The 27,183-nt window shown below is 38.9% G+C and overlaps 1 protein-coding gene across 1 annotated transcript in view; it reads left to right on the top strand.

The window, feature by feature from the left end:
* TENM3 (teneurin transmembrane protein 3) overlaps positions 1–27,183 on the top strand; it is a 622,438-nt gene that overhangs the window by 417,618 nt on the left and 177,637 nt on the right. The window contains 1 exon segment of the mRNA XM_070364068.1: positions 14,653–14,890. Within this exon segment, the coding sequence (XP_070220169.1) occupies positions 14,653–14,890 (238 nt within the window).

The following is a 27,183-nucleotide window of genomic DNA, read 5'->3' as shown; positions in this document are numbered from 1 at the left end:
ACCTTACTTTTCTATAGTACTTTACAGTTTATGAAATACTTTCCTATGCATGATCTTATTTTGATACTGGTCTTCATAATATCTTCCATATTTAGTGTTCTTTTCACTGTATCATCCTGCTCTTCATTGGTGTTCAGGCATTGAAGCAACAGAAAAACATATGTTGGAAAGAGGCATTTAGTGTTGACACACACACACACACACACACATTATACTCTAATTAATAATGACAGAGAAGGGAGTCCAGCAAACATGCATGTGTCAGCATAAACTGTGACTCTATTTCCTTTTTAATCAAAGAACATCATAACTTGGTTTCCACTTAACAGATCACCCTCATTGCAAATGCCAAGAATGGGATGGGGACAGTGGGTTCGATGGAGTCTATGTTGCATCTGTGTGATACTTAATGTTTTTGATGACACCATCTCTGTTTAGAGGCCATGATGTGATTGGAAGGAAACTAAAAATTTGATTCTATTTTAATGTAAAACATTGGCAGACAATGCAGACTCAAGCTGCAGTTAACAAGTATGATATCAAATAATATGTTCATATAAAATAACTTTATATCAAATTTAAATTTACTTCCGATTTCAGTAGGTAACCTTGCTTGTGAAAACAACTACATAAAAGCCAGAAAAGAACTTTCAAACTTAAATAAAACTGACCTGTTTTTTAAAAGTTAGGAAGACAGTTATAGCGCATTCAAAAAATTACAGCTAGTTAATCAATTTTAGGGAAAAGACATCCAGCCTATTTTATCTGAACCTTTTTCTAATTTCCATCTTTTAAAATATTTCAAGAATGGTAGAAAAAAATAGGTGATTAGAGAATACATAGAAAGTATACACCCACCCTGCTCATCTGGTTCTCCCCAAATATTAACTCCGCCATTGATCTTTTTCCTTAGCATATTATATGACATCATGTTTGTTTACCAGGGGGCTTCCCAGGTGGTTCAGTGGTAAAGAATCCACCTGCCAGTGCAGGAGCCACAGGAGATGCGGGTTTGATCCCTGAGTTGAGAAGATCCCCTGGAGAAGGAAATGGCAACCCACTCCAGTATTCTTGCCTGGAAAATCCCACGGACAGAGGAGCCTGGCAGGTTACAGTCCATGGGATTGCGAAGAGTCGGACACAACTGAATCGACTTTCACTTTCTCATCATAAGGTAGCTTTTGGAAGAGGGTTCTGCATCCGTGGCTCAGCTGGTAAAGAATCTGCCTGCAATATGGGAGACCTGAGTTCGATCCCTGGGTTGGGAAGATCCCCTGGAGAAAGGAATTCCCACTCCAGTATTCTTGCCTGGGAAATCCCATGGACAGAGGAGTCTGGTGGGCTACAGTCCATGGGCTCACGACTGAGTGACTGAACACACACGATTTTTACCGCATGTACCTAAGATGTCATTAGTTACAACATTAGGCAACACAGAGTGGTTTATTTAGAAAATAAATACTGTTTTTAATATTTATAGCATAAGATAATGTGGTAGAGTAGTTATGATATGAATTAATTTATTTTTTGATATGAATTAATTTAGTAGCACTTTCATAATATTTATATTTGAAGTAGTTTTTTTAAAACTATATGTCCCGTAAACATTTATAGGTATAACTTGAGATACTAGGATAAGATTTTTAAATTACCTTAAGTTCTTAATAAGGGAAGCCGATGGCTCAGAGGTAAAGATTCCACCTGCAATGCAGGAGACGCAAGAGATGAGTTTGATCCCTGAGTCTGGAAGATTCCCTGGTGAAAGAAATGGCAACCCACTCCAGTATTCTTGGCTGGAAAATCCCATGGATGGAGGAGCCTGGAGAGCTACAGTCCATAGGATTGCAAACAGTCGGACACTACTGTAATATAACATACACCAATATATTTCAAGAAAATATTGTAAAGTACGTGAAATAAAGAGAATTTTAAAGCTAAAACACTTTAGAATTTATTGTATGACCCCACTATACCCCGCAACCACAACTATTCTTTGACAGAGGAGAAAAACTTGAGGCCCAGAAGTTAGTTGGTTTATGTGTGATTATATTTAGTTAAGTAAAGTAAGTACTCAACTGTATATTTCCTGTTTCCTCTTCTAGTACTTTTTCTTCTATACCAGACATTTTCTTTGAGATAGAGAATATGTTGTCTGAAAAGCATAATAAGTTCTGCATTATTTGGAATATTCAATTTGCTTTTTTTATTCTTTATAAGCCACTTATCACATAGTTATAGCTTTTAGTTGCCTTCCAGCCTATTCTTATCCATATTACAAGTATGTGCTTTATTTATATCATATCATATACTCCATTTAAGGTCAATAAAATTTAACTGCACTGAAATCAAATGCCCATTAGGAAATCAGAGAGGAGAGAAAAGTGATTATTGATTGTATGTCAGCAGCTCTTCCTTGTCGCAATTGGGACAGATTCTTCCTTTTTTGCTTGCTCTCTCAGGTAAATTATTTGTAAATGGGCAGAAGAATATCCTGAAATGTATACTGAGACATTTACAAGATACTTAGATCCATTTTTCTATTCATGTGTAAGTTTTAAGTACTTCCCTGTAAACAATGATTATGGAAAACAAAGAATTCTGTAGAGGATAATGTGTTGGTGGCATTATTGGTGGTTTAGTTGCTAAGTCGTGTCCAACTCTTGTAACCCTGTGGACTGTAACAGCCTGCCAGATTCCTCTGTCCATGGGATTCTCCCATGGACAAGAATACTAGAGTGGGTTGCCATTTCCTTCTCCAGGGGATGTTCCCGACCCAGGGATCAAACCCAGGTCTCCTGCATTGTAGGCAGATTCTTTGTCAACTGAGCTATGAGGGAAGCCCTAGTATTAAGTATATTGAAACTACTTTAACAAGTGGAAGGTATTGTTTCCAAGCACTGACATAGAGTGCTTGACATTTTAAATTCAGGACACACTTTTGAGCATCATGCTGCTGCTGCTGCTGCTGCTAAGTCACTTCAGTTGTGTCCGACACTGTGCAACCCCAGAGACAGCAGCCCACCAGGCTCCCCCGTCCCTGGGATTCTCCAGGCAAGAACACTGGAGTGGGTTGCCATTTCCTTCTCCAATGCATGAAAGTGAAAAGTGAATGTGAAGTCGCTCAGTCGTGTCCAACTCTTAGCAACCCCATGGACTGCAGCCTACCAGGCTCCTCTGCCCATGGGATTCCAGGCAAGAGTACTGGAGTGGGGGTGCCATTGCATAGAAGCCAGAATATCTTCAAAGGGAAATTTTTGCCATTCAAGAGAACTTATCTTTAAAATGAAACAGCACCCACAAAGGCTGCTTTCCAATAACAAAAAAGAGAATAGCAGAGATAATTCATATGAAATTAACAGGAGATGAAGAAGTTTAAATTCTGTATCATTTGACAACTATGTCACTTGCTCCTTGGAAGAAAAGCTATGAGAAACCTAGACAACATGTTAAAAAGCAGAGACATTACTTGCCAACCAAGTCCCATCTAGTCAAAGCTATGGTTTTTCTAGTAGTCATGTATGGATGTTGGACAATAAAAAAACCCTAATGCCAAAGCACTGATGCTTTTGAACTGTGGTGTTGGAGAAGACTCTTAAGAATCCCTTGGACTGCAAGGAGATCAAACCAGTCCATCCTAAAGGAAATCAGTCCTGAATATTCATTGGAGGGACTGATGCTGAAGCTGAAGCCCTAATACTTTGGCCACCTGATGTGAAGAACTGACTCATTGAAAAAGACCTTGATGCTGGGAAAGATTGAAGGCAAGAGGAGAAGAGGATGACAGAGGATGAGATGGTTGGATGGCATCACTGACTTGATGGACATGAATTTGAGCAAGCTCTAAGAATTGGTGATGGACAGGGAAGCCTGGTGTGCTGCAGTCCATGGGGTCGCAAAGAGTCGAACATGACTGAGCAACCGAACTGATTGATGAGTATGGTATTAGGAACTGTATAGAAAGCTGTTTGCTGCTGCTGCTAAGTCGCTTCAGTCGTGTCCAACTCTGTGCGACCCCATAGACAGCAGCCCACCAGGCTTCCCCGTCCCTGGGATTCTCCAGGTAAGAACATTGGAGTGGGTTGCCATTTCCTTCTCCAGTGCATGAAAGTGAAAAGTGAAAGTGAAGTTACTCAGTCTTGTCTGACTCTTCGCAACCCCATGGACTGCAGCCTACCAGGCTCCTCCGTCCATGGGATTTTCTAGGCAAAAGTACTGGAGTGGGTGCCATTGCCTTCTCCGGGAAAGCTGTTTATGTATCGCCAAATAAAACTCTGTTCCTGCTTTCTGGAACTCTCACTGAATGTATATTGACCTTTCTTTCATTCTGTTTTTTGTCTGTGAATTACTCTTTTATACTTAGACAGTCTGTCTTTCTGATGCCATCTGGGTGATTTTCCCAGATCTCTTTTCCAACTCACTGGTACTCTCTACAGTTACCTAATATATTGTTTGAACTGCCCAATGAGTTTCTAACTTCAGTGTCTGCATACACATTGTACCATTTTTTATATAACTTTTTTAATAACACCTCTTCTTTTTTCATGGTGTCTTATTCATACGTTCTTAATTCCTTTTAAATCTGTAAACATTGTAAACATGCTTGTCACTTTATCTAATGGCTGCATTATCTGAAGTTTGGGGGAGAAAAATTCTTGCTTTTTGTTTATAGAATTTGATCCAAGGTAGATTGTTTTCTCTTATGTTAAGTAATTTTAGGCTATAAATTCATTAAAAGTAGGGTTTTATCTGCAGGGTGGGAAAGGAGAGGAGAAGAAAACACTTTGAATGTGTAAATATTTTTGTTTAATTTGGTCTCCATTGAATTGTGGTATGGCTAAGAACACATATTTTATTGACTCAAATTTTTCCATTTATAAGGAAAATTCTTGCTACTTAATTTTTATCTTCATAGGGAAGTAATGTCAATTAAGTGTCTGCAATATGTATGATATTTTCTAAGCAATGGAGATATTTTCAAATGATTTGTTATTTTCAGGGTCATAAAATACTTGTACTATACCTTTGCCAATAGGTCCTGAAATGTAGTCAGATGAGGGAGGTATTGTTTCCTAAGCTTACCATTAGAAAATCAAGGAAAAGCAACTTCCATAAGGCCACTGAGTTAGTTAACGATGGAACAAAAGATTAAGCTAAATCCAAGAATTACATTACAATTTCAAACACAAAAGCTAATTGTGATTCAATCCATACACTTAGATCGTCCACTCCAAACTCTGGTCACTAGCAGCCCTATTTACAGTAGCCGAGGCCTCGAAACAACCTAAGTGTTCATTGACAGCTGATTGGTTTAAGAATACGTGATATATATTGACAATGGAATATTACTCAGCCTTCAAAAAGAATGAAATATTGCCATCTGCAGCAACATGGATGGATCTAGAGAATTTTATGTTTAGTGAACTGTGTCACAAAGAAAGATGAATACTATATGATATCATTTCTATGTGGAAAGTCTAAAAATAATTCATGCAAATGAATCTATATTGTTGCTGTTGTTCAGTCCCTAAGTTGTGTCCAACTCTTTGTGACCCCCATGGACTGTAGCACGCCAGACTCCTCTGTCCTCCACTGTCTCCCAGTTCAGTTCAGTTCAATTCAGTCGCTCAGTCGTGTCCGACTCTTTGCGACCCCATGAACCGCAGCACGCCAGGCCTCCCTGTCCATCACCAACTCCCAGAGTTCACTCAAACTCATGTCTATCGAGTCGGTGATGCCATCCAGCCATCTTATCCTCTGTCATCCCCTTCTCCTCCTGTCCCCAAACCCTCCCAGCATCAGAGTCTTCTCCAATGAATCAACTCTTTGCATGAGGTGGCCAAAGTATTGGAGTTTCAGCTTTAGCATCATTCCTTCCAAAGAAATTCCAGGACTGATCTCCTTCAGAATGGACTGGTTGGATCTCCTTGCAGTCCAAGGGACTCTCGAGAGTCTTCTCCAACACCACAGCTCAAAAACATCAATTCTTTGGTGCTCAGCTTTCCTCACAGTCCAACTCTCCCATCCATACATGACTATTGGAAAAACCATAGCCTTGACTAGACGAACCTTAGTTGGCAAAGTAATGTCTCTGCTTTTGAATATGCTGTCTAGGTTGGTCATAACTGTCTCCCAGAGTTTGCTCAAATTCATGTCCATTGAGTCAGTGATGCTATCTGACCTCATCCTCTTCCACCCAGTTCTCCTGTTGCCTTCAGTCTTTCCCAATGAATGAATCTGAATACAAAATAGAAACAGAGTTGCAAACATAGAAAACAGACTTACAGTTACCAAAGGGGAGAGTGAGGAAGGAAGAGACAAATTAAGATATAAGCTACTACACATAAAATAGATATGAAACAAGGTTTTATTGTACCCAATATCTTGTAATAACTTGTAATACTATGTGAAAAAAAACCTGAATCATTGTTCTGTATACCTGAACTAATGCAATATTGTAAATCAACTATAATAAAAAATTAATAGAGTAATAAGATATATAATATCAAAGTATTTTATGTGCTTTGGTGATCTGTTTTAAGAAAGAGGTCAGTTTTGCAGAAAACTTCAGTTTTGTTTGAGACAGCTGGCGGAAAGTAGATACAGCCAGGAAGTCAAGTGAGAATGAACGAATTTTGAGGTAAAGAAACAAAGGCTTTAACCTCACCAGTGCTAATCCCCAGTAAATGGACGTGGGCCCTCCTGAATGCGTGTCCAGGTCAGCATGGTCAGTGTATCTTTTTGTAACCTCTGGGGAATAGGAGAGGGGTAGAAGCAGAGTTTATTCATATATTCAAGTTGCTGTCTTTGAGAGTTCTCAAACCATAGAAGAAGGCTGCTTCTCTGGTTCTCCGGTAGTGTTCCACGTTTCTCTCCCCTTGCCCCAGCCTTAACCCCTCCCTTTCATTGCTCTGCTTCCTCCCCCCTCCACCTGCCCCTCTTCATCCCTTCATCCTCATCACCCCATCTGTACTTTGTCAACAGACTCCACTCAGACTGCAAAGTTATTTGAAAGCAGCATGGCTATCAACCCCTAGCTTCTAAGTCTCTTCCAAGATAGAGGGTTTCTTCCCTGGAGGTCCTTGCAGCGAGCCCGCCACTCCGAATTGCTGGGGAGGAAGAAGGGGACAGAATAGGGAAGGAACGCAGTGGGGCCCAGCCCTAGGGGCAGCCGGTCAAAGCAAGCTCTTTCTCCTCACCTCTCCCATCACCCCCGCCTTTCTGCCTCTCCCACCTGGGCAGGGCACACCTGTGGACAGACAGCCACACAGAGGTATTTCTGTCTCCCAGGAGCTGGTCTTTTCTCTCCCCACGTTTCCTGTTTGAAAGTCCATTTCCACTCGGGTCCGAGGAGACCACAGCCCAAGGCTGTGAATCAGAGCGAGCTAGACTGAACTGCACTTTACTGTCTGAAAGTTGTCTGCAGTGGCTTTTAATTAAAAAAAAAAATAAAAACAAATAGCAAATATGCCCAAATAGGCTTTAAAAAATGTTCTTTTTTTTTTTTTTAATTCTTGACACGATGGTCTGGTCATAGTAGATGGGAAAAAGAGACCCTGCCACACTTCAGGAGTGAGAGATCAGATTCCCTCTTCTCTGAGAACCGCCGAGGCTGTAGTTTATTTTTGATTCCTCCTGTGACGTTTCTGAGTCTTGGTTTGTTGCTGTGAAAGGAAAAGCGTTTCCTCTTCAGAGATATTGGATAGCATGTTCTTCCTTCTTGTGATTATAGTATTAGCTGCCGGCAAGGCTGTTGCGTTCCTTTGTTTTCCCTCAAGATGTTCTGCCCTGAAGCTGGTTATTTCTTCCATTAATAAGTTGCCTTTTAGCTCTTCCTGTGTATGCCAGGCACTGTATCTTTTAGGTCCGCTCAAATAGGCACTATAAAATAAATGAAGCTAAGAGAGAAATGTAACTTATTCAAGAAAATATCCCACAAAAAGTAAATTGTCTTGTGTCTCTGCCATGTGCCGTGGCCCTTCCATCTCAATGGTTCATGAAGCAGAGTTGCTGTTCAGAAAAGTTGGCAAGTTTCTTTTCTTCCTCCTCTGGAGCTCAGGGACTATGCCTTACATTTGCTTGGAATTGGGTTTTAGAGGGTGATTAAACTGGAATCTACTCCACTGTCAAATAGCTTTTTGTGGTCTAATAGTCTGCACGCCTTACTGCCTTACCGGATCGTCCACCTTTCTGTGTGTCTTACCCCAGGCTGATAGGTTTAATGGGACAGCCTTCAATCCTCTGTCAAAGACCTGACTTCTCTGGTGGCAAGGAGCTGAGCAAAATTAGTGAAATCTATCTAATATTTATTCATGTGAATTTGAACAGATATTGGCTATCATCTGTGTTCAGTTTATCAAATAAAAGTCAGAAGCCATTAGGCTATCACGAAAGATATATGACCTGTAGGAACTTGGACAAAGAAAGATGGGCTGAAAGAAACAACACTAGTTAGGTATAGTATATAATTTCTAGAAGCACAGTGCCAAAAATTTTATTTTTTAAAAAAAGTAGGGAAGACTGTTTGGAAAAATTAACCTACATCTTTTCTAAAATATCTAATTTGGAGCATTTCTAATCATAAACTTTAAAATGTAAGGAAAACATATTATATTTGGCAAGCTATAATATATATTTTATGTATTGCTCATATCATATATTTATATCATATATTCTTATATATTTTATATAATTGTTCCATTATTTGTACATCTTAAAAGGTAGATTTTAAATATTGGAATATCTGCCATGTTTCAAAAGAAATATTCCAGAAATCCAATTTTTGGAGCGAGTTGCATGCTACCTTGCTTGGATGAGATCACAACCCCCACCCCCACCCCCTACCACCTGCCAAGGTCCTTTTAATGCATAAATATCACCGACCATCCAACATGTTTTTAGGATCTTTGAACAAGGCTTAGTAAGTGAAGTGAAGTCACTCAGTCGTGTCCGACTCTTTGCGACCCCTTGGACTGTAGCCCACCAGGCTTCTCCATCCATGGGATTTTCCAGGCAAGAATATTGGAGTGGGTTGCCATTTCTTTCTCCAGGAGATCTTCCCGACCCAGGGATTGAACCCAGGTCTCCCGCATTATAGGCAGACGCTTTACCGTCTGAGCCACCAGGGAAGGCTTAGTAAAGGTACTGATAAATCCAAAGGACTTTAAGTTAGAGTCCTGCCTTTCAGGATCTAAGAATTTAGTTGGGGAAACAAGACATGTTTGCAAATTGCCTTACAATTAAAGGCAATACAAGATGTATAACTGAATTATTGTGCTATACACCTGAGACTAACATAACACTGACATCAACTATACTGCAGTAATAAAAATAGAAGGCAATGTGAGAAGCCTCCACTTTTACTTCTACTCACCCTTCATTGACTTCTTCACGAATAATCATTCATTCAACAAGTATCCATTGAGTATTTATCATCACGTTGTCCTTAGGGATTCTCTACGTAGAGAATCTAACGGGGAACATGAGACCTCCAAAATTAGTTGTAATACAGAGAGGAAAAGGAGAAGGGCCATGGGAAAGAGAGATTAAAGAACCTAAGAAGATTCAGGGAAGAAATAACTGATTTCTGTTTGAAGAATACCGAAGTAGGGTCGTGTCATCATCCTTAGAGCTAGAAATACACAGGGTTTGGATACAGAAAGGTGGAGGAAAATGTCTTTCAGATAGAAGCCACTGTACAGAAATCAAAAGGTGTGGGGTTGTACTGGGTACAGCAAGCTTGACTAGGACAAGGATACATCAAGAGAATTCATGAAAGAAACATTTCAGAAATATCTGGGGGACTATCGTGGACAAGGATCACGTTGACCTTTAGAGTTCATTATAAGTTTTATAGGCCCTTGGAAGCCATTTGGGTTTTCCAGGAATAAAATGTGTTCAGAGCTATGTTTCAGGAACATTAAACTTAGTGACTCTGTGAGGTCCCATCTAAAACTTTTTCTCAAGTCTATGTAAAGCCTGTATCAGTGGATTAGCTTAAAGCAAAGTCTATAGTAGATGTTTTGGCTGTTCTCATGTGGACCTGCCCACTTATATTAGATTCTTATTGCTGGTCTCCAAGTCTAAACCCTTGTGCCCACTTCGAATCTCGGTTATAAAACTTTGCCCTGGATGTTCATATGTCTTCCTATGAGGTTAAATGAGAATGTTCTGTCTGTCCTCAATACTTTTCTTTAGCAAGTTTTTTGAGCTTAAAAACACCTCAAATCATGTAATTGATCATGTTTCCCTCTTTGTGCTTGCAACAAGGTAATTTAGAGCCAGATTTATACCTGCTTTAAAAATGTGTAGGGACTTGCCTGGTGGTCCAGTGGTTCAGAATCTGCCTCCCAGTGCAGGGACAAGAGTTCAGTCCTTGGTCCGGGCAGTAGGATCCCACATGCAGCGGGGCAACTGAGCCCACGTGCCACACCCAGAGAAAAGCCGACACACCCCAGCATAAGATCCTGCATGCCACATGAAGGCCTGGCACAGCCACATAAATAAATACTTTCAAAAATAAAATAAAAGAAAGATCCTTTTAAAAACTAAAAACTAAAAAAAAAAACTGTAAAACCATGGAGAAGGAATTCATCCACTCATCTCGTATTTGGCTTTATCTTTCCTACTTTCAGTTTTCCTTTATTCTGTTGTCTTCTCTGACAGTGTTAAATTTTATTTTATCCTGTTATGCTTTATAAACGTAATCGATCTAAAAGAAGTTGGTGTAGATAAATACGTGCTCCAGCTACTTCTCACGTCCTGTAAGCTGGAATCTTTAGAACTAGCATTGACCTCCAATTGCATCCTCAGATTTTGCTTCTGTTTGTGGTCTGCTGCAGAATTTAAATGTCTGGCCATCCATTCCATCTCGCCTAGACTGTGCACTTACTCTGTTCCGTCAGATTTTAAGTTGAACCTAGCTTTCATTATCTGGGTTTGCTTCACTGGTGGTGAGGATTCCGTGGCGGCTCAGTGGTTAAGAATCCACCTGCCAGTGCAGGAGACGTGGGTTCAATCCCTGTGTTGGGAAGATCCCCTGGGAAAGGAAATGGCAATCCACTCTAGTATCCTTGCCTTGAGAACTCCATGGACAGAGGAGCCTAGTGAGCACCCACAGTTTATATTTTTATTTAAATATATTAAGCATACTAAGTATATTTTATTTAAGTATATTAAGTATATTTTTAAGTATATTAAGCCTCTAGAAACTAACATAATATTGTAACTCAGTAATACTTCTATGAAAAATTTAAAATTAAAGTTAAAAAAGAATAAGAATCTTAAATTCAACATATTGAAATATATGATGATAATAGATCTTAAATCTTTTCATGTTTCAATAACAATATTTATAATAATTTACCATTCACACAGTGCTTTTACCTGTTACTGGTTTAGCAGATCCCTGAAATATAAAAGCTTGATAAATGTCTGTGAGATGAATGACTTAAGTGTGTGCATAAGTGGATGAATGCGTGCATTTCATTGAATTCTTAGATGGTACTAATACCTTGGTTCAGTTCAGTTCAGTCGCTCAGTTGTGTCCGACTCTACAACCCCATGAATCGCAGCACACCAGGCCTCCCTGTCCATCACCAGCTCCCAGAGTTCACTCAAACTCATGTCCATCGAGTCAGTGATGCCATCCAGCCATCTTATCCTCTGCCATCCCCTTCTCCTCCTGCCCCCAATCCCTCCCAGCATCAGGGTCTTTTTCAGTGAATCAACTCTTCACATGAGGTGGCCAAAGTATTGGAGTTTCAGCTTTAGCATCAGTCCTTGCAAAGAACACCCAGGACTGATCTCCTTTAGGATGAACTGGTTGGACTTCCTTGCAGTCCAAGGGACTCTCAAGAGTCTTCTCCAACACCACAGTAAAAAAGCATCAATTCTTCGGCACTCAGCTTTCTTCACAATCCAACTCTCACATCCATACATGACCACAGGAAAAACCATAGCCTTGACTAGACGGACCTTTGTTGGCAAAGCAATGTCTCTGCTTTTGAATATGCTATCTAGGTTGGTCATAACTTTCCTTCCAAGGAGTAAGCGTCTTTTAATTTCCTGGCTGCAGTCACCATCTGCAGTGATTTTGGAGCCCAAAAAAATAAAGTCTGCCACTGTTTCCACTGTTTCCCCATCTATTTGCCATGAAGTGATGGGACCAGATGCCATGATCTTCGTTTTGTGAATGTTGAGCTTTAAGCCAACTTTTTCACTCTCCTCTTTCACTTTCATCAAGAGGCTTTTTAGTTCCTCTTTACTTTCTGCCATAAGGGTGGTGTCATCTGCATATCTGAGGTGGGGCAGTATTATTTCCCATAATACAGATGAGGAGATGGAGACTCACTCTCACGACACCTGACAAAGTTAGGAAGTCACTTTGTTATCCTGACCTCTACTACATAGCTCTTTCTCAGCATAGTATAATATCTGATGTATCATTTATTCTGTGTAACCCATCTATAACATAATTCCATTCTTTCATGAAGCTGTACTTAAAAACATGGAGTCATTTGCCTCGTTCCTCTACTTCTTTTTAGGCACAATCTTAATATTTTTCTTTTCAAGACGTTTCTTTTTTCTCTTTTCATTACGAGGCCAACCTAATTTAGGCCCTCATAACTGTAGCTTATTATATCATCCTATAAGCATTTTCTTGAAATGTTCCTTGAAGACCTCTGTAGCCATTCTGATCATACGCACTGATGCTAGGAACACCAAAGCTAATTAGTGTGCTTACGGGCACGCTAAGTCCCTTCAGTCGTGTCCGACTCTCTGTGAGCCCATGGACCGTAGCCCGCCAGGCTCCTCTGTCCATGGGATTCTTCAGGCAAGAACACTGCAGTGGGTTGCTGTACCCTGCTCCAGGGGATCTTCCTGACCCAGGGATCAAACCCAGGTCTCTTTTATGTCTCCCGCATTGGCAGGCGGGTTCTTTACCACTAGCACCACCTACCTGAATGGTAAATCTCCCATGAATTTTAAAATGTCCGTTTCTTTTTCTCACCCGATTACAACCATATTTGTATTGTAACCCTGCCATTGCTTCAAAGGCTGATTCACTTTAACTGATATTTGAACACCCATAGTTTTTCATGAGCAGCACACCAATGGGCCAAGTAAGATTTCTGTAGTTTCTAGTGTGGGAATCTTCAAGAAGACTGCGAGGAAGCAGCTCTGTTTCATGAATTTAGGTGTGATTTCTGTCCTTCATTTCAAGAGTAAGAAATTATTAGTTGTTAAATGGTATGATATGGATTATTAGGGATCACTGGAAACATGCAGTGATTACTAATATTATATACTATGGGAGGAGTTATTTTAATTGCATACCCTGTAAAGAGGTTTGATAATATATATTCACAGTATTAACATGTCGTGTATTCATTCCATGTAACCAAAATTATAATGTTTGACTGTGTTATTTGGCTTAGCAATCACTGCTGGAGTTCACATTGTAGATGAAAGATAGTCCCTGCGTTTCCTATTCTCTTTTAATACATGCATTTATATTAATAGCATGATTTAATACATCACTTCAAAATTATATTGCACTTTGAACTGCATTTAGTCAAAAATTGACATCTTATGTGCGCAGAACCATAATAAGTTTAGCATTAAATTAAGGAGTCATCTGTCTGTTGGCTAAAATGTAGTGTTTGTGAATTCTGGCATGTCCAAAGCTAGGTAATGAGATTGAGATGTGGGTCTCAGATGTTGCATTCATTTGTGCATTTTAACTTATGGCTTATTAGCTTGAGGGACTTTTTTGCCCGGCTACAGCCTACTGTTGTATTTATATTTTGAAGCTGCTGGATCCGCTAGGATTCTGGTTCGAAACAAAATATTCGTACCACTGACATAGTGACATGAGTCACTGTGGTCACCTATGACTTACTCCAAAATGTACTTCTACTGCACACTGTGAAATTGGAAAATCTGTTCTGTGTGTGTTCTAATGGATGTAACGGTCATTAAGTATATGAGTCTTCTGACGTTGTAATCAGCTGTGATTCAGTCTGTTAAATATCCATGAAACAACATCTGCTTCACAGAGTGACCTTCTGCTAAAGAATACTTAGCGTCTATTAGTAGATCACAGTGCAGATCTGCCTTATTTGAAATGCACTAAACTAGAGTAGTCGACTACTGTTTAGCAACAAGCTTGTAATAATTTATTGCAGTTAAATAAAGCTTAAAAAAACTCCATTAAATAATTATAGGGATTATATGCATTTCCAAAACCTTTGTGTTCTACTGAAATTATCCATTTCATTTCAGGGTTGGTTTGTTAAAAAAAAAAAAAAGCTGAAATGTAAAGGCACATTAGGGGAGCTGTCAGATGCTGTTTTCTGTAGGTGTTAATAAAACCAGATGAAAAAAAAATCTGAAACAAATTAAAACCAAAAGCAATTTTACCATCTGTTGTAGATTAATTAGAACTTTGCGTATCAAGGGTAAACTTGCTCTTAGAGAATGTCACTGAACACCCGCCTAATAGAATAATATGCAAATATATTAGGTAATGGATTTCTATGCCGTTTTTAATGCTAATGGATCTGTGGTGGATCCCCAAGAAATTGGTAGTGTGTATAAATGTGTATGTACACATACACATATATATAATGAGTTTCCTTTTCTTTTTTTCAGAGCAACCTGCAAACAACCAAGGCCAGTCCACCCTACAGCCTTTGCCACCTTCCCATAAGCAGCACTCTGCACAGCATCATCCATCCATCACTTCTCTCAATAGGAACTCCCTGACCAATAGAAGGAACCAGAGCCCGGCCCCGCCGGCTGCTTTGCCCGCCGAGCTGCAAACCACACCCGAGTCCGTCCAGCTGCAGGACAGCTGGGTCCTTGGCAGTAATGTACCACTGGAAAGCAGGTGAGTCCCGAAGGGGAGGCTTGCGGAGGATTTGACTGTTAGGACCACACAGTGTACCTGCGTGGAGAACGCATGTTTGACAGCAGTCAACAAACTGTATTTTTTTAGCATCTGAAATGGAAAGATAAGCTGGTCCAACCCTTTCCTCAGTAAGAGAGATTTACTTTTTTTAAAAATTGGGGTACAGTTGCTTTACAGTACTGTGTTAGCTTCTGCTGAGTGAAGTCCCTCAGGCATACGTGTGTGTATGTATGTATCCCCTCCCTGGTGAGCCTTCCTGCTGCCCACCCCCACCCAGCCCGCCAGGCCACCGCAGAGCCCCAAGCCGAGCTCCCTGTGCTTGGGGAGCAGGCTCCCACTTGCTGTCTGGTTTACACACGGTAGTGTATATATGTCAGTCCTGATGCCCCAGTTCATCCCTCCCTCGTCTTCCCCCGTTAAGTCCATGTCCATTCTCTGTGTCCGCCTCTCTGTACCTGCCCTGCAGGTAGGATCATCTGTACCATTTTTCTAGATTCTGCATATATGAGTTAATATACGATATCCGCTTTTCTCTTTCAGACTTCACTCTGTATGACAGACTCTAGGTCCATCTACATCACTACAAATACCCAATTGCATTCCTTTCTATGGCTGAGTAATATTCCTTTGTATGTATGTACCACATCTTCTTTATCCATTCATTTGTTGATGGACATTTAGGTCGCTGAATAGCACTGCAGTGAACACCAGCGTGCATCATGACTGAGTTATGGTCTTCTCAGGGTATATGCCCAGTAGTGGGATTGCTGGATCATATGGTAGTTCTGTATTTAGTTTGTTAAGGAGCCTCCATACTGGTTTTCCATAGTGGCTACACCAGTTTACCAGCAGTGTAGGAGGGTTTCCTTTTCTCCACACTGTTCGTCTTCTCTAGAAACAGGGCCACATTATTGGTGCCCTTTTGGTTGGTGGGGCAGTGCACTTAGCCATCCTTTTCACACTTTGCAGTCTATGAGAGATAAGTAAAAAGGGCTTCAGTGAAACTTCTCCTTGCTACCATTATTTTTCTTATCTTCAGATTCTCAGGCATATGGGAAAAAAGGGATCGAGATATAAGGGTGATTATTCTCAGTCCCAGGATGCAGTGATTATATTGTGCATCTGCTGGGATCTAGATGCCCCTGATTCTCACAGGCTCCATTTTGTCTATTGCATCTTAACATCATAGTGGACTCTCACAGATGATAATTCAGCATAAGTCAGATGACCATTTGCTATGGATATTTTAGTTTTTTGCAATGTGAGGGAGGCTTCAAGTTCCTTCCAGCATTATTCCCATTCATGCCTGCTGCTGCTGCTGCTAAGTCGCTTCAGTCGTGTCCGACTCTGTGCGACCCCATAGACAGAAGCCCACCAGGCTCCCCCGTCCCTGGGATTCTCCAGGCAAGAACACGAGTGGGTTGCCATTTCCTTCTCCAATGCATGAAAGTGAAAAGTGAAAGTGAAGTCGCTCAGTCGTGTCCGACTCTTAGCGACCCCATGGACTACAGCCTACCAGGCTCCTCCATCCATGGGATTTTCCAGGCAAGAGTACTGGAGTGGGGTGCCATTGCCTTCTCCGATTCATGCCTAGACCATGCTATTAGGAAAAGCTTCCTTATGATGAACTGAACTTCTGTTCCTGAAACTCCCTTCCTCTGGTAGTCATTGTGCAGTTGGGAATGTGTAATTCCACAAAGCCATTTTGCCCCATCTCTACACCACGACCCGGGGGCCCCTCTCAGTCTCCCCTTCCAGAAGCTTCGCCAGCTTGGTGCTTTTTCTCTAGCACATGCTGATGTTTCCCTGAGGTTCTTAACAATTACGAGTTCTAGCACAGCTTGGCCCGCAGTTAGCAACCTGCTCACACAAGAATATAGACCAGCCAGAGCTATTTTGAGCTAATCCATTTCATTTTTAAATATCTCCAAATACAGAAAACTTTATCTTCTTCCTTTGGTCAGGACCTCAACAGCCAGCATCTCCTTAGAGCTATGTATCACACAAGCAAATGCTGTGGTGTCTTACCTCATGGGTCTCCTCCTGGTGGCTTTGCAGCACAGTTCCCCTAAAATTCCTGCTAGTGTTTATTTCTTCCCTGCCTTCCCTGAAGCTTCTCGTAGCTTCAGAGAAAAAGATTCATCTCCACATAAAGCCAGAAACTGGAGGATGCTGAACCTCCTGGGAGAATGTTCCCGCAAGTGCCCTGCCCTGTGGAGCCCCTGGCTAAAGGCAGCTTTAAAAAACAAACAAATAATTATTTACTTATTTATTTTTGTTCACACTGGAAACCGGTTGTTGTCCCAGGGCTTTCTCTAGTTGTGGTACCCAGGCTCCTCATCGCAGTGGCATCTCTTGTTGCAGAACACTGGCTCCAGGGCGTGTGGGCTTCAGGAGTTGCTGCACGTGGGTTAAATAGCTGTGGCTCCCGGGCTCTCGAGCATCAGCTCAATAGTTGTGTTTCTCAGGCTCAGTTGCTCCGAGGCACATGGGATCTTCCCGGAGCGGGGATGTGTCCTTGTGTTGGCACGCAGATTCTTAGCCACTGGACCACCAGGGAAGTGCTAAAAGTCAGCATTTACATTAGGTCCTGAATGAAAAAGTGGGTCTCAGGGAATAAACTGCTGTTTTTTGCCATTAATTGTGTGACCTAAAGCAGTTCTACCCTGAGGATGAGCAAGCAGGAGCTGCTCACAGTTAGTTGTCAACAATACAAATCTCTCTGGTTTTTTTTTTCTTTTTACTCTTGAACTAAGAACAGGTTAAAAAGAACCCTTTTTGTCTATAGTGTCAGCCAAGAGTAACTGGGTTTTATTATTTATTTTGTATTATTGAGCACTGTCCCTGGAGCAATTAGGAAGAGAGAGTACAGAAGAAGTAGGCAAGCAGCAGATTTCTTCACTTAAAGACAAAGCGTCATGTGCACAGATTTTTTTCTTCCTGAGTTTATTAGCACAGTGTCATTTAAATTTACCCAGTGTCATTAATTAGCACACACTAAACAACTAATCAATGTTGTCATTTGGAGAAAAAAAAATTTATTAGGAAAAAAATAATTTTCCAGCTGAGACATCAAATTGAATATGGATAATTGCAATGTAGTTGACAATAAGTGTCTTGACAAATGTTTATGAAATGTGCCAAGTTAGGTCATCAGAAATGCATTTAATTGGGGGGATGTGGTAGTTAGCACAAAAGCCTCAAAAACTGGTGATAGGAAAGATGGTATTCCTTGAAGCCATATCCTTTTTTTTTTTTCCCCAGTTAATTAATTTGTTTATTTTTGGCTACTCTGTACTTGGTTGCTGTGCTCGGGCTTTTTCCAGTTGTAGTGTGTGAGCGTCTCAGTTGCTGTGGCTTCTCTTGCTGCAGAGCACAGCCTCTGGAACATGAGCCTCAGTCATTGCGGCTCCTGGGCTCGAGAGCACCAGCTCAGCAGTTGCAACGCGCGGGCTTAGTTGCTCTGCGGCGTGTGAGGTCTTCCTGGAAGAGGGACTGAACCCATGTCCCTTGCGTTGGCAGACAGGTTCTTAATCCCTGACCTCCAGGGAAGTCCTGAAGGCTTAATTTGAAGTGCAGATATTTGGGATCATTGGAGGGAAATATACAGCGTGTTCTTGTTATTCCTCATATTGTGCTAATGAATATTTGTTGTTGGTGAGTGAGCAAAGAAAGTGGCTCTTTAGAAGAGAACCCATGGTGGCTATATGTGAAATTGTAACTGATTTCTCCAAATTCAGACCATATAAGAAATCACTCTCAGAGCAGTTTCAAAGCTGTGCCATTTGAAATTCCATTTCAAAGCAGTACTACTCATGAACCATCAATGGAATTACATTTTATAGTTTTATGAATTGACAAAGGAAGAAAATCTGCTAGTTGATATTCTCACATACATATATAGAAAATATAATGAATCTAGACACTGTACATCATGCTAAACTATTTTAATCTGTGGTAGAGTTTTGTTCGTTTCTCCTTTCTCCTTTTCCAGTGTTCACACCTTATAATATTACTGATCAGAAGAAATGGCATTTCCACTTGCAGGCACTCGGTGAATCAGCCTAAGCAGTGGTGAGGAAATTTCACACCATGCTGACACAGTGCCACTGTGGTTTCTTTAATAGTCTCACTTGGTTGGAACTCTTAAGGTGAAGAACCAGGCTTATTTATCATTGATTTTTCCTTTTTTAGTTAAGGTTCCCTGTTGAGTAAGATTCTCAGTTTCAACTATATTAACAACTTCATCCAGACTTGTGTCTGCCTTCAACTATTTTTTAATCTAGTGTAGAGTTTCATCTTTGGCAATTATTGCTACTTATGATAAGTAAGACTTATCTTACTGATTGTCATTTTCCTGAAACTGTCATTTAAAAGATACTAGCTATAAAGATTAAAATTCAGTTCTGTGTAGATTAAGAACCTCTATTGTTTTCTTTTTGTCTCTTCCCCTTTTCTCCTTTCAGCATATCATGATAATAGTTGGCAACAAGTGGCATGTCATAATCCATTAAAATCTCAGTAATTCACATCTAAACTTGATAGAGAAGACATAAAAGATATGTCCTGTCTGTTTCAATATAGCTTTCATGTTGATTTATTAAAAAGTATTTTTTCCCACCAGCAGATTCTTACTTCAGTAAAAGTGTTTCTTTCCTTTTGCTAATGAATTTAACATTTGCTGCTGCTGGAGACAATCAATAGTATTGGGTCCTGTACATTTCTACCCAATAAACAGAATAGCTCTGGTCTCCCATCTCCAGTGAGTTTTCAGATATAGAGTCATATCAAGATGCAAACAATTATTTGCCATTTATGAGTATATTCTTCTTATGTTATCATCACCTAGAAATAACAATCTGGGCATGGATAGAACACCAATACTTGCTTAGAATTTTTCTGATGGCTCTTTTCCTTGGGGCTCAGTATTTCTTGTCTTTTGTATAATTCATTTTTAGGGCATCTGATAGCCTGTAGCTCATCCTTTGTTTATTTTATACTTCAGCTGCCTCAGTACATAATAATAGCTGCTACCAGAATATAGAGCAGCTGAAGAAAAGCTTGCACTTGACTCCGGATAGCAGTGGTACTTAAAGGTGCGGTACAGAGACACTCACTGAGAAGCCTGACCTTAAGCAATTGTTAAGTTAATTGCCTGCAAGTTCCTCGTTTATATATGTGAATTAAGTAGCTTAGTAGTTACCTATTAGATGTTAACCAAGGGGTTCATGTGTAGCTATTTAATAAAAGATTTATTAAAGTCTTGTTTTATTATGAAGTCTACTTTGGCATGGATAGCTCATTAGTTATGTTCCCATAGCTTTTTACTTTGTAGCTCAGTAATGTTTTGCTAATTATTAATGTATGAAAACGCATATTCAGTTACCTTTTTATTACTGCATTTTTAATTTAAATATCAAGATGTCTTAGGCTGCTTTAATGGGAAATCAATGGGTATATCTTTTAAAAAAAATACGTAAACAGAAGTATGATGCACTAAAGTAAGATATTTTCCTCTTTTTTTCCCCCTTTTATCTTTACTTTAAATGGTTGTAAGGAAAAGGAAAGACAACCAGGTCTGAGTTAGCCTTGGCTATTAGAAATCTAGGCAGCTACACGTATACTGGCTGTTCAGTGCCAGGGGAAAGCCTTCCCAGTTGAAAAACTGTACTTCCACCTACAAGCTGATAACCAGCTACCTTTAGCAAGGTGGTAAGTAGTAAGATCCTGCTTCATTAAAGACACAGCTTTAAGTGAAATTTCACTGGAAAGGTGATCCACTGACTTAATTTTACTAATTGATGCCATATCCTTTTTTTAATTGCAGTTTTTTGTTTCCTTTCTAATCCTATATTTTATTAGAGTATAACTGTTCAAGATATTTTGAGGAAACCCAAGAACACCTGTGGGAAAAGAGGAAACCACAAAATATGATAACAAGAAGTAACAATAAAAAGCTCAGGTTCCAGAACATAAACTTCAAAATCGGATGTGGGCCTCAGCTAAGAAATTTTTTGAGAGTCTCACTGTCTCCATTTTTTTTTTTATTGTTTTGTTTGTTTTTACAAGCACCCTGTAAACTCATCTAAAATTGCATATTAGTGAATAGTCAAAATCAAAGGGATCCCAAGATGTCTTGAAATACTTTGTCTTTAATAACTTTTGTTATTTGCTAAAAGGCCCGTAGAGGGATGTGTGTGTCCAGCTGTAAGAGTCATAGAAAGACAGAGGAAGACAGAGGTGTGATACAAGAAGATTTGCTAGGAGGTGTTTGTATTTTAAGATGTCTCAGTGTAACCAGAAGTGGGGTCTGGCTGCTCACAATTCAAAAGCCATTGAAGAGGCCAGGTTAGTGGAAAGGAAAGTTTGCTTTATTTTGGATGCCAGCCACCGAGGGGAGGGCAATCTCCTGTCCAAAGTCCCCCTCCTCCTGACCATCAGTGGGCAAGAGCTTTTACAGGCTGAGGGAGGGACCTGCATGCAGAAATAGCACAACCATCTCTGGCAGGTATCTTGATGCTGGGCATCAGTGGGCTGGTCAGCGTCATCTTGATTATTTTAGGTACAGTTAGTCTTCAGTTCCATGGGCGGTTTGCTTCCATTTCCTTGAAGCCAGTTCTCAGAATTGTGGCAGCTTATGTCATGGTTACTGCCTGGTCATCACGTAATTACCTTCTCCATATGGTTAGGGTTTCAGCATCTGTAAGACAGCTCACAGGATATGGCTCAGCATATAATCTATAGCCCTCAAGGAGGAACTAAAGGTCCTTGACTGTGTTTATTGACTAAACTGGTATTATGTGGTCTCCTTTGGCTGTTTTCCCTTGTTTCTGCATGTTCTCACTTCTCTGATTAAACTTATTCTTTGGCTAAAGTTTTTCCACAGACAAAAGGCAGGCTGAGGACCTGGGATATTTCATCCATTTGTAGCTTAAAAATGTATCTCTGTGAGAGGAGAATAATTCCAGAAGCTGCTATACTCTTAGCTCAAAGCCTGTATTCTATCATAACCATATAATTTATCGTCCAACCAGGACAGTGTGAGAGTGACAGGAGACACGGGAACTGCAGGCGTAAACTGAGGCTGCTCTTGGCAAAGAGGCATATGTACCCCAACTAAGTTTTATTCCCAAGAGTAAAGTTCCTTTTTAAGTTCAAATTATTTTACACATAAGGTAAATAATAGCACAGAGAGTAAGTAAAAGAGGCAATAGGAAGGCAGCCATTAGTTGAATACATGTGTGATTCCTACTTTGAGATTTTCTAGTTTTTATTGCCAGTTTGTAGCAAATATTTAACCCTTCCCAGAAAAAGACTGCTGTTGGCCTCCAAAATATGTAATTCCTAGAATGACATGTAAAATAGTCATCTTTCTTTTCTTCTTGCAATATCCAGAAAACAAGAGGGGGCATGTATTAAATCAGTGTATTGAATGGCTTTTTTATCCAAAAAGTTCAAATTTAATTTCTTAAATGTCAGATGTTAAAGGTAAATCATATTAACTAAAAATATTGAAGAGAAAATTTGATCCTGAATTTACTCAAACACTGGGCATCCGTGTCTCTCCGGTAGCATTATAATTTGGTTTCTGAAACCATTCTGTTATATTAAAGGAGACCTCATTCTAAAGTATGAGATAAAGATTCGTAGATGATTACTAAGATAAGTGAAAGTGAAATCATAGTTTTTAAATGTGAAATAACTACTAACCAGTTGTAATGCTATAGCCCCAACTAGGTTGTTTAACAGGCATCATGCCAATAATTAAAATGAGAAAGTAGGCTGTGGACTAATTATACTCTAAAATTTTGACTCTCAGGAGGCCGTATTGATATATATTCCTGAAGATCCAGTAGATATATAAAAACACAGTTTAGCATCATGAGACAAACACAAGCTTTGCAGTTAGACCTGATTTTTAATCCTAGCTAGATCCATCATTTAAACTAGCTATATAATAATCTACAAATTATTTAAATCTGAGGTCAGTTTCCGATGCAATAATAATATCACCTCAAAAATGTTGTATTAAATGAAATAATATAAGCAAAGCCCCTAGAACATGATAAGTACTTCATAAATGTTTTTAACTTGACCAGATAATAACAACCGTTGCATGGGATAAGATAACCTAATTGGTTAAGAGTTGAGCAGATATCTTTTATCATTAAGTAGCTCTCTTCTCTCCAAAAACGAGAAACGTATGTTTTAACTGGAGTATTTATGTCTAATTTATCTTTATATGTGAAGTAGTCTAAGCCTAAACCATAGTTTTACCAGAATAAAATCTCTTGTGTTTTTCACTATTCCTGTCATTCAGCAAAAAGAAGGTAAATTTATGCAGATAGGAACCCCAAGTCTGTTCATTTTGTTCTTGAGAAGAAAAAAGAAATCTTCAAATTATAATGAAAGGCAACTATTCATATCCCTGAAACATTTAATTAACTAAAATAATAAATGTTTGGAATGAATCCATAAAAACCTTGATAGATGCATTGTCTTCACATCAGTCAGAAGTGAGACCCCAGTTGTGTTTTAAGGCTTTTAAAGCTTTAGGTATCTTTTGAGTATGATGAAGTTACTGTACAATAGAGTAGGAGTGTTATTTTGTTTAATTGAGGTGAACCAGTTTTTTTTAATAGCAATTAAGATACCAAGAAAGTATGCATTAATCATTTGCTAAAGGCTTTAAATGACTTTTTGAAAGCATAATTCCCTCCAATTGCAAATACTGTGTACTCTGATAATGTCTGGTTTTGGATAACCAGCAATCTGTATAAAATATTCATATATGATAACCTTAATTTCCATGATACCTAGGGAAATGAATTCTTAATTACTCCTAACACATTTCTAGTCACTTCTCTGAGCATGATCAAAGTAAAAGGTCAACTGTGCTGTTGCTCTGGTCACAGCTAATGACTGATTTTATCATTACCTTTTTTCTGTATTTGACCTATTCATTGTAAGGTGCCTCTCTTCTTCCTCAGCAACTGTTTTTGGAAGTTTTTTTTAAAAGATTCTTTTACTCTTCACTGAGATCGTCTGTGAAAATATGTTTCAGTCCTCTTTCCTTGATTGCAAGAGTATGTACCTGTGTGTGTTATCTCTACTTAGCATCATCACTTCATGTTGATTTTATCTTTTTCTAGAATACATTGTCCAATTTTAAAACTATTTTTTCTCTCTAAAGTTTCATCCTCTGGTTTCATCACCAATGAACAATACCCTGTCAAAGACAATTGCTTTTCTTTTCCTGTGTTTCTTCATTTTGGCTTGACTTACTTTTGCCTATTTTATTTCTTTCTCCTCTCATTTCAAGCCTGAGTCTGTTGTCCTGTTACCCCATTCTCAGAATGCTTTCTTTTTAGCCAGTAAGATTAAAATCTTAAAGTTAACCAAATAAGTTTAATACATTCTATTTGGTAGCCCCTCTGATTCTGCTGTGACCCTCTTTATGAGTTCTTAGTATCTCACCTCATATTCCAAGCCACTTACAATACTACTACCTAGGAATTCCCTGGCAGTCCAGTGGTTAAAACTCCACACTCCCAACACAGGGGCCCGGGTTCAATCCCTATTTGGGGAACTAAGATCCCACATGCTGCACAATGCAGCCTCAAAAAAAAGTAGATTTTACAATACACACGGAGTGGGGACTTTATGAAGTTTAAATAGCATAATGTTTTCTCTACACACTTTCAATAGGGCCTCAATAAGCTTTACTTAGAACACTCACCACTCTTTGGGCTGGTCGCTTTCTGTTCTGTTTTATTAAATACTTCTTGCTCACCATCACAAATTTGATTGACGAGGATACCTTCCACATCTCTCAAAACCCTGGAACGTTTTTATTCTTCATCAGCTTACATCAATACCTGAAATTATTGTTTTCGTAGATCACGCTTCCTTCTCAAATTTATAGAAAGAGCTTTGCTGAACAATTTTAAGGCATCAATAATTAAATGAATTAATAATTAAATAGATTAAATCTTGTTCAAATAGCACATAGGAATTTTAAGATCTCCTTTTTCGTTTCTATTTTAATTTTAATATATTTAGTATGTAATAACTCCCAACAGTACTATAATTGATATCTTAAAACATGTAGGAAACTATCTAATGTAGGTTTGAGTCTTTGATATCATGGCTACACAATTAAAACAGCTAAAATGTATCATAGACTAGTAAGCTATTTTAGCCATTTTGATAATAGTTTTAAAAATTGTGCATATTTAATCTAGTTGTTCAGTTCTTAATGCTCCCAAGCAAACTCTGCAGGATGATTTGTTACTTGATTATAGACATGTTTAAGTTAAAACAAGTCATAGTAAAAATATTTTTCTTCCTATTATAGCCTTATGTATTTTTTACAAATGTGATTATACTTAAAGTTTACATTGTATGTCTCTCCTTATTTAAAACTGAAATGTAAATGTAAGACAGTAGAAAGTTTACTAAAATACATTTCCCGCAAATCACCTTAATACTGTCCAGAATTTTGCCTCCCGGTTTTCAAAGATCTATTAACACATGATGCTGTATTTACCAAGTACATGTTTGTGTACTCAGTATGATTACAGATGATACAAGGGCAGTTGCCAAAATGTACAGTTATCAATGCATTCATATTGCAATTTTTTGGTAAAATATTATAAAACAATTTTTTCTCTCAATCCTCTTTTTGTAAACCACTAATAGTGCATATTAATTCAGGTAATAGCAGTGAAATATATCTTGTTTATAAACTTTTCATTTAAGACATTTTTCTTGTTGGGATCACCTCCTAGTGTGAAAGTTGTCCAAAGATAATAACACATCAATTCAAAAGTGTAATAGGTTTGAGACCACAACATGCTATCAGCATGAAGTAGTTTATCAGTCTCACTAACTCACTCACTGTGTCACAGCTAGAATCATTACACATTTGTTCTTTTGTTTTCATGTCAAAATACGTAATTTACATTCTAATGCTGATTACTCACGTGGAGGATGTTTAATTTTCTTATTTAAAATATTTTTAAAATGCATACCACAGTTCATTTAAAGGTAATAAAAGAACAGGCATTTTAATTAGTAGGAGTTTAAAATATTTCCTTTTTTGCACAATATATTACTTAGTAAATATTTTCAGTTGTTTATAGTGATAATACCTTTACATCAGAAGCAAAATAATTCATCTATTTTGAACAAGCCCTGTCCAGTTCTTAGAAAATTTATCCACACACCCAACACGCATCACCTTTTCTAGACTCATTCTGTTTAGAAATTAGCAGAAATCAATTCTTTTAATTCACTTGGCTGCACTGAGTTCTTTGGTTGTGGCATGCAAACTCTCATTTGCAGCATGTGGGATCTGGTTCCCTGACCAGGCATCAAACCCGGGCCCCCTGCATCGGAAGCATAAAGTCTTAGCCACTGGACCACCAGAAGTCCCCCAAATTAGCAAAACTTAAATTATCAAAATGCAAAGTGAAAAATATTGAGGTTTATCATTGACTCACTGTAGGCAAATTTTGTTTTTTCTCAACCGTTTCACCTTTTCATCAGTCCTTGAGACAAGCCTATTCAGTTTTAATATCCCATTTGATAATTTTTTATTCTTCGTTTTACCTTTTGGCAAGTGCTGCTTCAGCACGGTGGTTGCTTAAGAAGTTAATTAAAAACTAGTTCTCCAAATACTTTTTACTTTCCTCCTACCAGTTAAGTAACTCTTCACTGGTTCTCTTACTCACCATTGAAAACATGTTCTAAAATAATATCTAAAGGATGAAAGAAAAATCTTCAACTGTAATAATGAGGATTCAGTGTAGGATTTCTTTTTTCAAATATACTAGAATTCTGCTCCCTCTGAACCTCAGTGAGAGAATTTTTTTTTTCACTGTGTAGTTTTCGTGGTTCAGAAGCTCCTAGTCCTGCAACCTTTGTCAGGACGTGTGTGGTAGTGCACACACCATGGTCAGTGCTGGGAAAGTCACCCCGATTGTCACTGCTTGGTCCTAAGCTGCTTCAAAGGGGAAAAGTCAGGGAGAACTAATGTTCTACAGGAAAATACTCATTTGTTTCTTTTGCCTCATAGTGACAGATGTGTAAGGAGGTAAGGAGATTAGATTTGTGTGTGTGTGTGTGTGTGTGTGTGTTCAGTTCTTTTAAAATGTTTAGAATTGATTTTTCCAGAAGTATTTCCTAATAGAGAATGAGTAGAGATAACTCTTTCTTTTAATTCAGGTAATAATATGGAAGCAAAATATTTAGAGGAAAAAGGAGAATAT

Source organism: Bos mutus, chromosome 27 (assembly GCF_027580195.1).
Source record: "Bos mutus isolate GX-2022 chromosome 27, NWIPB_WYAK_1.1, whole genome shotgun sequence".
Taxonomy (NCBI): Eukaryota; Metazoa; Chordata; class Mammalia; order Artiodactyla; family Bovidae; genus Bos; species Bos mutus.
This window is presented reverse-complemented; position numbering and strand designations above follow the sequence as displayed.